The 15,230-nt window shown below is 41.1% G+C and overlaps 2 protein-coding genes across 2 annotated transcripts in view; one reads left to right on the top strand and one right to left on the bottom strand.

The window, feature by feature from the left end:
• The window catches only part of LOC119422630 (teneurin-3), a 22,121-nt gene extending 20,138 nt beyond the window's left edge, over positions 1-1,983 (top strand). Inside the window, exons 8-9 of the mRNA XM_037690015.1 lie at positions 555-685; positions 1,059-1,983. Coding sequence (XP_037545943.1) covers positions 555-685; positions 1,059-1,814 — 887 coding nt within the window. The 3' untranslated portion in view covers positions 1,815-1,983. The remainder of the gene's footprint in view (positions 1-554; positions 686-1,058) is intronic.
• Positions 1,984-11,932: 9,949 nt separating this feature from the next.
• dctd (dCMP deaminase) overlaps positions 11,933-15,230 on the bottom strand; it is a 30,589-nt gene continuing 27,291 nt past the window's right edge. Inside the window, exon 6 of the mRNA XM_037690020.1 lies at positions 11,933-12,098. Coding sequence (XP_037545948.1) covers positions 12,014-12,098 — 85 coding nt within the window. The 3' untranslated portion in view covers positions 11,933-12,013. The remainder of the gene's footprint in view (positions 12,099-15,230) is intronic.

The following is a 15,230-nucleotide window of genomic DNA, read 5'->3' as shown; positions in this document are numbered from 1 at the left end:
GATGGATGGATGGATGGATGGATGGATGGATGGATGGATGGATGGATTTTAGGATTGAACTAAAACAGTTATAAGTACAGCATTTTTCAACATAATATGATTTTAGCTCAAAACTCAAGCATGAAAGGTAACAAATAAGGCTAGACCTTTAATTTGCATTTGTATTTAAAACTTTAGGGTTTTGTTATTTTTTAGAAAGTGCTGTACTGTTGAGCTTCTTAAAGAGTCGCACATTTAAAGTACTTCAGCAGTAACTGTTTTCAAGCAGTCCTTTCACATGATAACTTGCTTTTGTGTGGAAAAGAGAAAATTCAAACGTTTTTGTTGTAGCAGCATCTGGCTGATGTTGCAGAGTTCTTGTAGCAACACATTCTTACCGTCATCACACACAGGAAGCCAGAAAATAGAGGATGGAAATTATACTTTGCTTTCATTTTAAAAAAGGCTGCTTGCTGCAAGATGCCATCACAAATAAAATGTTCTGTCCTCCAGGATGCATATTATCTTAAAATCATTTTGATTGTTTTGTATTTCTATGACTTGTTTCTCTGCAGATGTAAACATCTGGTTGGTTACATTTGGCTTTCATCTCCATAATGCAATCCCAGGATTCCCAATTCCCCAGTTCGACCTGACAGAACCATCACTGGAGATGAAAAAGAGCCAACTCTGGGACGACCTGCCTGTAAGTCTCCTATGTGCTTTAACAGTTTGCTGCTTACTTTAAACAATCAACAAAAAAGAGGTCAAACCACCCTTTCTTGCATCCTCAGCAGGAACAACTGAGTTTTTCATTATTGTTTTCCAAAGTGAAACAGGGAATTTAACAGAAGATGTGAATACAGTTAAAAGAGTAAGAAAAAAAAGTGGTTTTACATCAACAGTGGGCTCTTTTTAAAGCATTTTTTGTTGTGGCGGTAGATTTAAATCAGTGTTTGGTACAGGACTACAGGAAACAACTTGGTGTACAGAAGTTAACATTTAAATTACCTTTACTTACAGCACTGGGTTTTGCTCCACACATATTCTGATGTCTTACCTGTTGGTTCTGTCCATAGTCTATTTCAGGTGTCCAGCAGGAGGTGACCCGTCAGTCCACTTCCTTCCTGTCCTTCGAGCGTATGCCAGAAATCCAACTGACCCGCCGGCATTCAGACCACACCAGACCCTGGTTGTGGTTTGCAACTGTGAGGTCTCTGATCGGAAAAGGAGTGATGTTTGCTGTGGTCCAAGGACGTGTGGTGACCAATGTTTTAAATATAGCTAGTGAGGACTGCATCAAAGTGGCTGGAGTCCTAAATAATGCTTTTTACCTTGAGGATCTACATTTTACAGTGGAGGGACGAGACACGCACTACTTTATCAAGACCAGTCTGCCGGAGAACGACTTAAGTGCACTCAGGCTTACTTCAGGCAGGAAGTCAATGGAAAATGGGGTGAACGTCACGGTGTCCCAGTCTACGACCGTGATGGGTGGAAGAACACGTCGCTTCGCTGATGTAGAGCTGCAGTATGGCGCTCTGGTGCTCCATGTGCGCTACGGGACGACTCTCGATGAAGAGAAGGCTCGAGTTTTGGAGCAGGCAAGGCAGCGGGCGTTATCGGGTGCCTGGGCTCGTGAACAACAGCGTGTGAGAGACGGAGAGGAAGGAGTGCGTCTGTGGACAGAGGGAGAGAAGAGGCAGCTGCTGAGCAGCGGGAAAGTGTTGGGTTATGATGGCTACTACGTCTTGTCCATCGAGCAATACCCCGAACTAGCCGACAGTGCAAACAACATCCAGTTCTTACGACAGAGTGAGATCGGGAGGAGGTAACACGGCGTGACGAAACACCGACGTTTCCAGCCCTGACTGTCAAAGACTAACAAAGGGTGCGTTTTTAACACTAAACGGACGTCACTGAACTGTTTCAAACTGCAAAACTACCCACTGGCTCTTGTTTGGTTCTTTTTGTTTGAAGTTGTTAAGACTGGATATGAACAAGCTACAGATGTGACATTATACGAGCCTGGAACAACGGTTGTTTTGACCGATGCCTTCTCTCTCTTTTTGTCTCTGTTTTTTATTTGCCTTCAGACCGGCTGCACGCATGTCTTTACACTTCAGTGTGTTAGGCTGGGCCAAACTGACTGCCATTTTTGTATTGGCTTCTTAAAGACTTGGATTTTAAAAAAAGGACTTAAAGGTAGTTCAGATGGCCTACTTAGTGTTTGAGCAGCCATCATAAGCATTTAAACATCTGTAAACTGGATCCTTCCCAGATGTTGCAGGTGACACGTCGTCGTGGGTTCAGATGGGTCGAGCCCTGTCTATAAGATTTATTGTTCCATGGCTGAAGCCCTCGAAAGGAACGGTTGAGGACTCTCTCTAAGAGAGACAGGCACAACAATGGACTACAATTTGTACAAAGACAAACAAAAAGAAATGACTGATATTTTTTGTTTGGACTTTCTTTTTTTATATATATATAAACTTGCATTTGCTTCAGAAAAAAGGGTATATAAAAAACAAGAAAAAACATCATTTACATACTATTACCTACATGTATCACACTATTACTGCTATAACAACACTGTCACCAACACAAAGGATCATGATATGAACTTTAAACTTTGTGTTGTGTTTTTTTTCTTCCTACTGAGATCAATGACCTGTTTGATCAGTTCTACAAGCACCTCTCGTTGTCCTTCTTGTGCTGGTCCAAGGTCTAGAAACTCCTCTAGACCAGCTGCTTTGACTACATGGGGTATCTTGTAGACTGAATGAACTCACCAGTCCTGTAACCCCCCCTGCAACCCAAGTCCTTCACTTCTACAAAACAACATGACTCTGCTTCATGATGCATAGACCTTGTGGTTTTTGTGGGTCAAAGGTCGTAGTACTGCTTGCAATAGGAACATGTCATGACTTCAGGGGACGGGGCGTAGCTGTAAGTAGCAACAGATAGTTGCTTCTGTCTTTGTTTTTGCTCGTTTCTTCTTGGGGAGATGATGCGTCTCCCAAAGTGAAAATAATTGATGAAATGTGGATGTGGATATTTTCTCCTGATTGTGGGTCTGTTCTTTTAGAGAACTTTTCAGTGTGTACATGTGTTTACAAAAAGGTAGGAAAGCAACTTTACACATCATATGCTGCCAGTCTTAAGTTTTTCAGACAAGCCCACAATGTTGCGGGACTTTACCTTAATTTTGAAGGTTAATAAAACTCCATTTATCCGTACATCAATATTAGTCTCAGAGAAAGTAATTTATGTACAGTGTTTCTACAGTAAAGAATAAAAAACCCTTGAAAACTTGATTTCATTGTGTTGTGTTATGTACTGCATGAAAGGGTGTGTGTGTGTGTGTGTGGGGGGGGGGGGGTCTTGTAATCGCTTGTGTGTTCAAATGTTGGTCGTATCTGATTTACCACTGAAGGGCGTTTGGTGAAACTTTAACAAAGTACCATACCATACCATTTTATTTATAGAGCACTTAAAACAGCGACAAGGCCAACCAAAGTGCTGTACAGACAGAACAACAGGTAACACACGAAGCAAAATACAAAATGAAGTAAATCAGAATACAGACATAAAAACGATGCAGATAATAAATATGATGACTAACCAGTGTAGAGCATACAGGTTCAAAACACAGATCATCTGGTGTTGAAAGCTACTGAATAGTAGTGGGTTTTTAAACGGGATTTGAAAACTAAGAGGGAGGGGGCTTGTCTGACAAGCAGAGGTAACTCGTTCCAAAGTCTTGGTCCTACTACAGAGAAGGCCCTGTCACCTCTGCGCTTAAGACGAGTTCCTGGAACTGTGAGGAGCAACTGGTCTGCTGACCTCAGGGAATGTGGTGGGACATACGGTTGTAGCAGATCAGAGAGATTGGGGGGGGGGGGGACTATTCAGCGATTTGTAGACATACATGAGTATTTTGAACTGGATTCGAAGGTGAACCAGTAGCCAGTGCAGTGAGGCCAAAACTGGTGTAATGTGCTCTCTTTTGCCTGTACTGGTTAAAAATCGGGCTGCTGCATTCTGGACCAGTTGTAGTCGTGCAATGGAGGTCTGACTGATACCAAACAGGAGTGAATTGCAGTAATCAAGCCTAGATGTAATGAATGCATGTATTACTGTCTCCAGGTTATTTCTGGACAAGATGGGCTTCAGTTTAGACAGCCACCTCAGTTGGAAGAAGCATGATTTAACAATCAAGTATTTGAAAAGAGACCTGCAGCCTGTCTTTCTTCCATTTGCGCTCCGCCCTCCTGCACTGCTGCCTAACGGCCTTGGTGATGTCACTCAGCCAAGGTTCTGCTCTGAGTTTTGATTTTCTAGTTTTAACAGGAGCAACATGATCCAGAGTCTTTAAGCAGACAGAGTTGAACTGGGATGTCAGCGCCTCTGTGGTGGTGAGAAACACGGGGGGCTGAATGATCATTTCAGAGTTATAAACATCTGTGAAACGTGTGGCAGTGAAGTGGTTAATGGTACAGCTGTGATGTGCAGGAATGCACGGCTTAGGAGTTAGATGGGGGAGGGTGAACTCGAACCGGACTGGCATGTGGTCTGAAAAAACATTATCACCAATAACAAGATTATTAACAGACACATCATGAGTTAAAACAAGGTCCAGTGTATGTCCGCGCTCTTGGGTGGGACCGTTTACATGCTGAGTTAGATTAAATGAGTCCAATACATCTAAAAAGTCCTTAACCAAGGGCTTCTCCAGACAGCATACGTGCAAATTAAAGTCACCAATAATGAAAACATGATCACATTTTGGTGTGATTTCAGCCAAAAAATCAGAAAACTCATTTATGAAATCCTTAGAGCAAGGTGGGCGGTAGACGAGTGTGCATAACATCGAAGGCGAATGGCCGAGTTCAGAGACACTCAGCTCAAAGTTGGCGTGTGAAACTGGGATGGGCAGTTGTTTACAGTCAAAAGTTGATTTGAATATTGTTAAAAATCCACCACCGCGCCGGCCTCATGGCTGCAGTGCATAAAAATACAAACAGTTGGGTAGCAATAATTCCGTCAAGGCGCTGGACTCACCCGGAGACATCCAAGTCTCTGTGGTGCAAAAAAAGTCCAAATCATGCTCTTGAAAGTAGTCCCTGAGGATAAAAGTTTTGTTGGAAACAGACCGTGCGTTGACCAAACACATCTGGATACTGTCCAAAGGGGACCCCGCAGCGGTAAAATTAGCGCGCGCCAGTGGCTGCAGATTTTCAATAATAGCCCCTCTGGGTCGGTCCGAGATGCGCACCGGCCGACAACTCCCGTTGTTTACCTGATCCAGGCACGCGGGAAGCTGGAGTTGGAAACCATGACCACCTGCTGAAGAGGAAGATGCAGCGCACAGGGCTTTAAGCTTTACCAGCCGCCCAGCGCGTTTTCCCCGGCGGCTGGAGCGATATTTCCGGGCAGGCAGATGAGGAGCCCAGCCGAGGTAAACAGGCACGTTCACCAACAGCGGGGGGGGGGGGGTCCAGCGGTACGCTCATAATGATCCAAATAAACATCAGCAGCAGAAAAACGAAGATCTAGAAGCTGTTGTTGGTCATACACCAGCAACGAGTTTATGTCCCAGATTAAAAACGAACAAAACACAAATAATCCGAACACCATCAGCAGAGGTGGATTGCAAGCCATGTACACGGGCGCCATCTTACCGGAAGTAATCACTGGATGTACCTTTACCATTGATTAACTGTTGGAATCAACCTGATTCAAGACGGTCGCCACAGCTAACCAAACTTAGAAAAGAAAAATGGTTTTAACTAAGTCATTTTCACAGATCAATCAAAAATCTGTTGGGGTAGCAGCTGGTAGTCATCCCCAGGACACACACATACATTTGTTAGTCCTCTTCCAGTTTTTGAAACAACACTTGTGGAAAGTCATTTTCTTGTAAAAAGTGATTCTGTTTAAGTGAAATGCCTTTACCATACCATACCACTTTATTTATACTTTATTTAGTATGTGCAGGGACACATCAAGGTTTTTCTACCATCAACTTTTATTCTTTTGATACTTTGAAAGTAAGACTGACTCTCATTCCCAAAGCTGGACAGTAACAAACCATGTTACAAAAAAATGAATAACAAAAATCTGTTATTGTAATTAATTGCACACCTGTTATTATGATTTCAGCAAAGCTGAAAGGCCCTTTGTATGAGAACCTTTCCATCTGACCTTTGAAATATAACATCTGAGCGTTATGTGTATCTCTTCCTAAAAGGGAGGATTCGTCCTGCAGTCTTTGAGTGTGAGAAAGAACCACCCTATTGTTCCTCAAGGACTCTTTTGCCATCCCACGGTAGAAATTATTTTTCTGAACAATTTAAATTTCTGAGTTCTCCTGAACACAATTGAACGTTTTGCTGTAAAACTGCTATGAACCCTCATCGGGCTCATCTCGGACGGTGATGAGTCTGCATACAGGAGGGAGGTGGACCGGCTGGTGACCTGGTGCAGCAGCAACAACCTGGAACTCAATGCCCAGAAGACAGTGGAGATGATTGTGGATCTCAGGAAAGCCACAGCCCCTCTGCCCCCCTCACCTGTAATGATACCCCCATCACCACTGCAAACTCTTATCGGTTCCTCGGCACCACCATCACCCAGGACCTCAAGTGGGAGCCGACCATCAGCTCCCTCATCAAGAAGGCCCAGCAGAGACTGTACTTCCTGCGACAGCTGAAGAAGGCCAAGCTGATGGTGCAGTTCTACACGGCCATCATGGAGTCCATCCTCAGCTCCTCCATCACGGTGTGGTACGCCGGGGCCACTGCCAGGGACAGACTGAGACTGCAGCGCGTTGTGCGCTCAGCTGAGAAGGTGATCGGCTGCAGCCTTCCATCCCTCCACGACCTGTACGTCTCCAGAACTGTGAGGCGAGCAGGTCGGATCACAGCTGACCCTGCTCACCCTGCACACGGACTGTTTGAACCACTCCCCTCAGGCAGGAGGCTTCGGTCCATTCGGACCAGGACCTCCCGCCATAAGAACAGTTTCTTCCCCTCTGCTGTTGGACTCCTGAACACTCATAATGCTACCTCATAATTTCTGCTTTGGTCACATTACATCTGTATTATAACTGAATACTCCATCTGTACTGTTCTCTAAGCTTTTTATTGTTTTCTATTGTATGGGTGTACATATGGTTATGTTATGGTTTTAATTTTACTTTATTTGTGGGTGTACACAGGCTTATGTCTTATGTAATGTTCTCATTTTTACTTTATTTTACTTTATTACTATTCGCACCTTATGTTGAAGCAAATTCCTAGTTTGTGAACCTCCTTCATTGACATGACGATAATAATAAACTGATTCTGATGAAATAACTTGTGTACTTCCTTTCTCAGTTCAATACTCAGTTTTAATCATGCATAAGAGAAAGTAGATGTAAAACTGGTAATCAGAGGTTTCAACTGTTGTTTGCACAAGTTCTAATGAAAATATTTATGGATGAGTAAAAACTGTTTAGAAGTTTTGATTATCCTGCTGTTATATTGAGTATTTACCCAAAGCAGAGTAAATTAGCCATTTATTTTTAATAATGTTATTAAAGTTCAAATGAAACAGTAACCTGAAACAAAGGTCCAGCCTTTCTGTTTTGATTGGCTCGACCATCAATATTGTAACGCCCTCTAAATCAGAAAAAGTTATTCTGACGTTTAGTTTAGAGCAGTCTTGGGGAAGCTTTTGAAGAAGAAAGGTCAAGCAATCGGAAATTTATGCCAGAAGATCCTCGTCACCAGGAGGAGAAAACGCAGCCCTCCGGGAGCCCATCAACTGACCCCATCGGGAGCCAGATAACTACCAACTCCTGATTTCAGCTGATGTCCAGTGTCAAGGGATATCCACCTTCGGCGCCTTAACTCATCTCAAAAGAGTCCCTGGTAACCCTCAGGCGGTTGAACTATAACTTCAAATCGGTAGGAAAAGCTGCTCCTTCTCTCTGCTGGTGTCTGAGGCCCAAGATAAGAAGTTGTCCAATTAACAAAATTCATCATTACTAATTAGAATTAAGTTTTCCTAAATTGACAAATCACATCTAGCCAAAACACTTCATTTAGTTAACTTTATAGAGGATAATTTACTCTGCTTTTGAACCTCATAATTCACCATATTAAAGTTTAGAAGATAATTCCATAACCTCTTGTGTTGTCAAAGTAAAGCCATTATTCATTCTTCAGAGGTTCTCATGATTTTTTGACCACTTATATTCACCAAAGTGGACAATAAACTTCACAAAATTGTACTTTGACTCAAAGCGTTTTTATTATGACATTTGAATTTAATACAAAAAGAACACACCAGAGCACAAAACTTGAGTCTGATTTAATAATTTTCTTGCTTAAGAACCGTAAAGCAAGTGGTGCCCCTTCAGAATAAAATTACTAATAAAAATTCAACGAGCTGAGGACTCTTTCCTTTACATATGTGACAAACAACAATGTGAAAATAAAATATTTGGTATTTTAAAAAGATATGATTAAACAGTGCAAACATTTTATTAACATCTTTTACGAGATAATTTCTCTTTGCATTATAGTCAGATTACAAAGTACCGGTACACTGCAAATATAGTCCATCTAACCTAGTCTTACACTCTTGTATCCAGCCAAAAAGGATTTTTAATCTTGTTTTGAGAATATACATCTCTTATTTCTTACTTAGTTACAAAATCCTAAAAATAGTTACTTTACATGCATATTAAGCAAAATTGTATCACATAGATATGTATGAGATCATACTGTATGTTTAAGAACATTTTTTAGCTGTAAAATCTTGTTTTAAGTCCTCCCAGTAACAATTCACACTATTTGCTCATTTATTTTCAATCTTTACAAAGCTGCAGGGTAACATTACTTTTTTACAACATAGACAATAACAAATCACGTATTATGAACATTTCTCTTCCACTGTTTCAAGGTTATTCATTTTTATTTTAAGTGCAATGACATCATCAAGGTTATATTTTGTCAAAACATACACACTGCTATTGAAACTGACTGGATAATATGATGTATGATCAACTAGCTTTAAAGCATCTATAAATTCAGTCTCCTGGGCAAGATTAGGCACTGTAACTTCACAAGAAAAAAGATCTTTGTTCCAGCCCACGGTCTCATAAAGCTGGTATTCAAAACAGTATAATGAACTGTTTATCACAAAAATGTTCTTTACAAGTCCAAAAACAGGAACTGTGTCGTTTGCATTGGTGATTATTAAAGACCTTTCACTTATTAAACACAACTTTTCCCCTCATAACTGTCTTATTTGGAACAACCAAGAAGTTCGCTTCAAGCGTAAATCAATATTTTTTTAAGAACTGGGTGGATTATTTATTTGTAAAATAATTGTTTAACAAGGATGGACAAATGTTTAGTGTTTGCAGAAAAACTGGTCCATGCATTTGTCACGTCTAGACTGGACTATTGCAATGGTTTATTATCTGGGTGTCCAAATACTTCTTTAAATTCTTCAGTTGATCCAAAATGCTGCTGCCAGAGTCTTAACTGGAGTTACTGGGAGAGATCATATCTCTCCAGTTTTAGTTTCTCTCCATTGGCTCCCTGTCAAATCCAGAATTTATTTCAAAATCTTACTTCTCACCTACAAAGCTCTCACAGCCTAGCTCCATCTTATATTACAGATCTTGTTCCATATTTTCCTAACAGAGCACTTCACTCTCAGGCTGCAGGTTTACTTGTGGAGTTGTAGAGTTTCCAAAATCTAAATGGGGGGGAAGACCTTTCAGTTCTCATGCTGCTCCTCTTGTGGAACCAACTTCCAGTTTCTGACCGTGAGGCTGACACATATATGATATTATACCTGGATGAGATGATTGATGGATTGACTAACTATGGGGTGCTAATGGGGTGGGTAAAATATTGACATTTACAGTTTTATTTGCAGTATTAGGGACCGGTATGGTGATTTTTCTTAAACTCACTTGATTGAACAACATAATTTTGTATACTATATATTAAGGCATTACTTTTGATGAATGTTTGATTATTTGGTAATTGCTTCCCGTTTAATTTTTGACTGAAAGGATGAACAAGCATGATTTATAATAGAATTAATTCCTGTTTTTTATTAACGATTAGTTATGGGATGTTCTACTGATTATTCTTGAATTAATTGAAGATAATTTCGTGTGCTACATATTTGATTATTATTTTTTAATTATTACTTCATGATTTGATAAATTGATAATTAATATATGAGGGCAGGGACAAGAACTTTTTTTTTGGTTGTAATTAGTTTTAAGAGCAGATCATGATGCTGGTGAAGATTCTCAGTCATCCAGGACGTGATGAATTCAAAAAGCGTTCAGTACAAAAACCACTGGACTTTATTCGTAACAGAAGACGTTTCACTCCTCATCTGGAGCTTTCTCAATTCAAACAGCAGTGAGTGAGTGGTTCAGGTTATAAGGCTGAGTGAGATACACATACATATGTAGATTGACAATTCACACCTCACACCTTAACAGTAGGGGTTTCTTAAGGTCTTTGTTCCTCTAATTCACAGACGAGGCCCCTCTGTTCCCATCAGGTGTGAAAACTGGCTGGGAATCTGTTTTAAAGTTGTATTATATGTTTTTTTTGTTCGTTTCAAAAAGCCCTTCCGGTTTCTGATCACGTGGAACTGTACCGGAGAGGCCAGCGCTGTAAACTGTAACCTTTTCCTGCCTTGATTTAATATAATTGGTAAAACTGAATTCATGTTTCCTTGATTTATTGATAGTGTGAGTTAGACACCTAGACGCTTCTGAGGGAGGTCCGAGCCTGGGGAACAGCGTGGGCTGAAGGTGGGTCCTGGGTCCGAGAGGAGTTCCAAGGCCCACGGCTAGCAGCAGCTAGCTGCAGTGACCGGTGACCCGTAGCCAGCTCCCGTTCTAACAGTGGAGAGGCTGACTCCAACGTACATTTCTATCTTAATATGCGATTCTCAACCTGCCATTGTGTATCTGTTCCTCCCAAACCCAGCCGGTCGATGAGAGTTCTGCAGAGGAGTTAAATTCAAAGCAGTCTGCTCCTCAGATAAATAGTGTTAAATTATTATTTTTTATACATGAATGTTTCTGTTCAGTGTCCGAGACGACTTCTGTTGTGACTTGGTGCTGCATAAATAAACTGAATTCAATTGATAGATACTAAGTTTCTATCATAATAGATTGCTCTACTTCTTGCACTGACAACTACAAAGCCAGAACATTGAACTGAGGAATGAAGAGGAACAGTTCCATGTTGCTGGCAGGACCTTTCACTTGTCATCACATCATTTGCCTAAAGGCCAACATCCAGGACACATGGGGTGTGGTATCCCATACTTCATGGATTGTATCACTTTCTCACCTGTATAATTTTGCTTAAAAATAAATAAAAGATGAATGCAAATATACAGTTGGCATCAAGTTGTGTAATTCAACTTTTATTCACCTTATAAAACACAGACAGCTGACAGCTATGTGTTTCAAAAACCTGTATCAGCAACTAGAAAATGTATGAACAGTATACGTCCACTTTTGACCCCAACATTACAGGAACATCTCTTTATATTCGTTATATACAGAAAAGAATAATTTACCATAAAAGAGCGGGAAAATGGCTTATTGCCAATCTGTATGACGGGCAAACAGAAAAGGAAAGCAGGCTCCGTCGAAGGCTGATGTTTAAATTGTAGCAATGTAATAGTAATTAGGAACTTTTTTCTATTAAAAAAATAGCATCTGTCTGGATTCACTTACACAAAAATGGCACCACCCTGAAACAGACATGAGAAAATACTGAGTACTTGTGTACAAGCCTGGTGTTGTTCTAAACACAAATAAAACAAACAAACAAAAAGAACATACAGCAGCAGAAACGGACCCAAAACGTTCAATGCTTGCTCAGATTTTTCTTTACACAGAGTCAAACACAATTAAATGAGCAGCTTGGATCTCTAAGTTGTTCCACTGTCCTCTGCTTAATGCCGCAGGCTCTAGTAGTGATGTTTTTTACTTGGTTGTGTTGTCCATGATTCCGGGGTCGTTAATGGAATTAAAATCAATGACGATCTTTGTCCTCTTGGGCTTGAACTGCCTGCCAAAAACATGGATTGAAAACGAAACAATCAACAGAACAGTTTATGAGATGCACAGAACAAACTCATGAAGAATGTAAGACAACTATTAAATCTGAATTTTCTTATGTTCATAGTGGACAGAATAAATGCAGCACATGGATTTCAGTTGGACTAATGGAGGTTGTAGCAAACAGAAAAGGAAAAATGGACTGTACTTATACAGCTCCTTTCTTTCTAATCGAGATACTCAAAGCTCTTTACAACAACCTGTGTCCTCATTTACCCATTCATACAGCTCTATACTAGATCTACACAAAACTCATCTGAATCTGTAAACACTAATCGATGCTTTGCATCAGTGGTCCCCAACCTTTTTTGCATCATGGACCGGTTTAATGTCAGACAATAGTTTCACGGATCGGGAGGAGGGGAGGGTGTATTTTGAATAAAGTAGATGACATTTCTTACATTCTAGAGTATTTTACAAAGGTTTACTACAGTACAACAATTTTCAGTCAGGTCTTCTGGACTTTTTTTTTGTGTGCTGAAAAACATTTCTCCTTCCATCCAGAAGGCTTCATCAGTCAAGGAAACACACAACAAAACTGATTCTTCCCCCAACAGCTTACTCCAAAGTGGAACAAACCAGCTATGTTGGTGCTAAGATGGTCTCTTTGGTACGCCCCCTCCTCTGGTGACGGCCTTCTCCCTTATCGACAGTCTTGTCAAACTGGTTCAAAACCAACAAAGTCCATGCTCAATAATCCAGGTATCCAATCCAACAATTTTCAGTCAGGTCATCTGGACAGTTTCATTTTTTTTTTGTGCTGAACTGGTTTGTTCCACTTTGGAGTAACTGTTGGGGAAAGAATCAGTTTTGTTGTGTGTTTCTTTGACTGATGAAGCCTTCTGGATGGAAGGAGAAATGTTTTTCAGCACACAAAAAAAAAGTCCAGATGACCTGACTGAAAATTGTTGGATTGTACACCTGGATTATTGAGCATGGACTTTGTTGTTTATTACAGTAGATTTACATGAAACAAAAAAAGTAAACTCATTATTGAAATCTCTGACTGCAAAGCTGCTCCCTCATCAGACCCGTCACCACAACTTCTTGTCAACTCTGTCCTTGTGTCAAATACGCATGAGATCCTAAAACCGTTTCAAAACTTTTTGGCCACCATGTCTGCCAGGTCATTAAATATATTAGTGACAATAATAAACATTCAATTAAATTCCTAGCCACTTTGGGAAAATTTACTCAAGTGCTCGAAGTACTTGCTCCAAGTACTGGAATCTCCAACAAATTGTCAATCCTTGTTTGGTTGTGAAACAGTTGACCAGATCTTTACCCTAATGGAGTTTGATGGTCCAATATACATCTGTTGTGGACCTACAAAATGCTCTGTGGTCCACACTGCGCTCACCCACCTGGAGCAGAAAGACTCCTACGTCCGTATGCTCTTTGTGGACTTCACATCCACCTTCAACACCATGATCCCCCAAACCCTGATGGACAAACTATCCACACTAGGACTAAGCCCCTCCATTTGCAACTGGGTACTAGACTTTTTAACAAACAGACCACAGTCAGTGAGGATCCACAATTTCTCCTCCTCCACCATAACCCTCAGCACTGGCTCTCCTCAGGGATGTGTGTTGAGCCACCTCCTGTTTACTCGGCTCACGTATGATTGTGCAGCTACCCATCCAGGCTGTCATCAGAGACTCTACTTCCTCAGACGGCTGAGGCGAGCTGGTCTGGGAAGCTCAGTCCTCACCTCCTTCTACAGGTGTGCAGTGGAGAGCATCCTGTGCTTGAGCACCAATGTGTGGCATGGAGGCTGCACAGCTGCAGAAAGAAAAGCTTTGCAGAGAGTGGTGAAGGCTGCACAGAAGATGTTGGAGTCAGTCTCCCCACCATCACAGACATCTACACCTCCAGAAGCAGGAAGAGGGCCCCCTGCATCATGAAGGACCCCACCCACCCAGCACACACACTTTTTGCCCCGCTCCCCTCAGGAAGGAGGTTGAGGAGCATTAAGTGTAGAACCACTAGACTGAGGAACAGCTTCTACCCTGAGGCTGTTAGACTCATGAATCTCTAACCAGAATAATCACTGTGAAAAATCACATCATGCTGCTGCTGATCTGTTTCATGTTGCTGCTGATGTTTCATGTTGATGTGTTCATGTGTGCTCATCTGTTCACACAGACTCATGTTCATGTTTGTGCTGATGTTCAATGTTTTATGTTATGAGTGCTTAGTGTATATTTAGTTGATGTTTTTCTTAGTTCATATCTTAGATGTTATTACTGTTTTTCTTAGACATTTTATTGTTGGATGTAACTGGGACCCTGTGTACATAATTTCGCTCCACCACATGTACCACATGAGGTGCGAATGACAATAAAGAAACTGACTGAATAATTGTGTGATGGGTACTGAGGGAGTAAGGGGTTCTTTTGTCCCTTTTAAGGATTATCCAGTCCTAGCTGTGTCTATTCTCGACACAAAGTCAACCACGGTTCTGGCGTGAGTCGGACTCCACTAGAGCTGCCCATCATCTCCAGTCTTGTTTGTAGTGTTAATGGACAGGCTCTCAAGAAGCAGTCGTGAAGAAGGGGTCTGGATTGGGAAGCACAGGATCTGATCTGTGCTTTATGCATGATATTGTTGCATTGGTGTCTTTGACCTTCAGTGTGCACTGTGGTAGTTCAGCTGGGATGAGAGCCATATCCTAAAAGTGAGGCCACGGTTTTTAACCTGAAAAAGGTGCAATGCTTGAACTCTTCTGGTAGGATGAAGCAGCACAGACAAAGTCCTTGTCCTCAGTAAGGAGTGTGCAGCTTTGATCTGGTGTGGTAAAGAAGGAACTGGGTTGAAAGCTTTCAATGAAGGCCTTGTTGTACTTCAACGAGATGTGAGATGTCCTTGATGTCACTGTACAGGTCCTTCTCAAAAAATGAGCATATTGTGATAAAGGTCATTATTTTCCATAATGTAATGATAAAAATGAAACTTTCATATATTTCAGATTCATTGCACACCAACTGAAATATTTCAGGTCTTTAATTGTTTTAATACTGATGATTATGGCATACAGCTCATGAAAACCCAAAATGCCTGTCCCAAAAAATTAGCATAT

Source organism: Nematolebias whitei, chromosome 16, assembly GCF_014905685.2.
Source record: "Nematolebias whitei isolate Nwh7 chromosome 16, NemWhi1, whole genome shotgun sequence".
In the NCBI taxonomy this organism is placed as follows: domain Eukaryota; kingdom Metazoa; phylum Chordata; class Actinopteri; order Cyprinodontiformes; family Rivulidae; genus Nematolebias; species Nematolebias whitei.
Note: the sequence above shows the minus strand (reverse complement) of the source record. Positions and strands in the feature narration are given on the sequence as shown.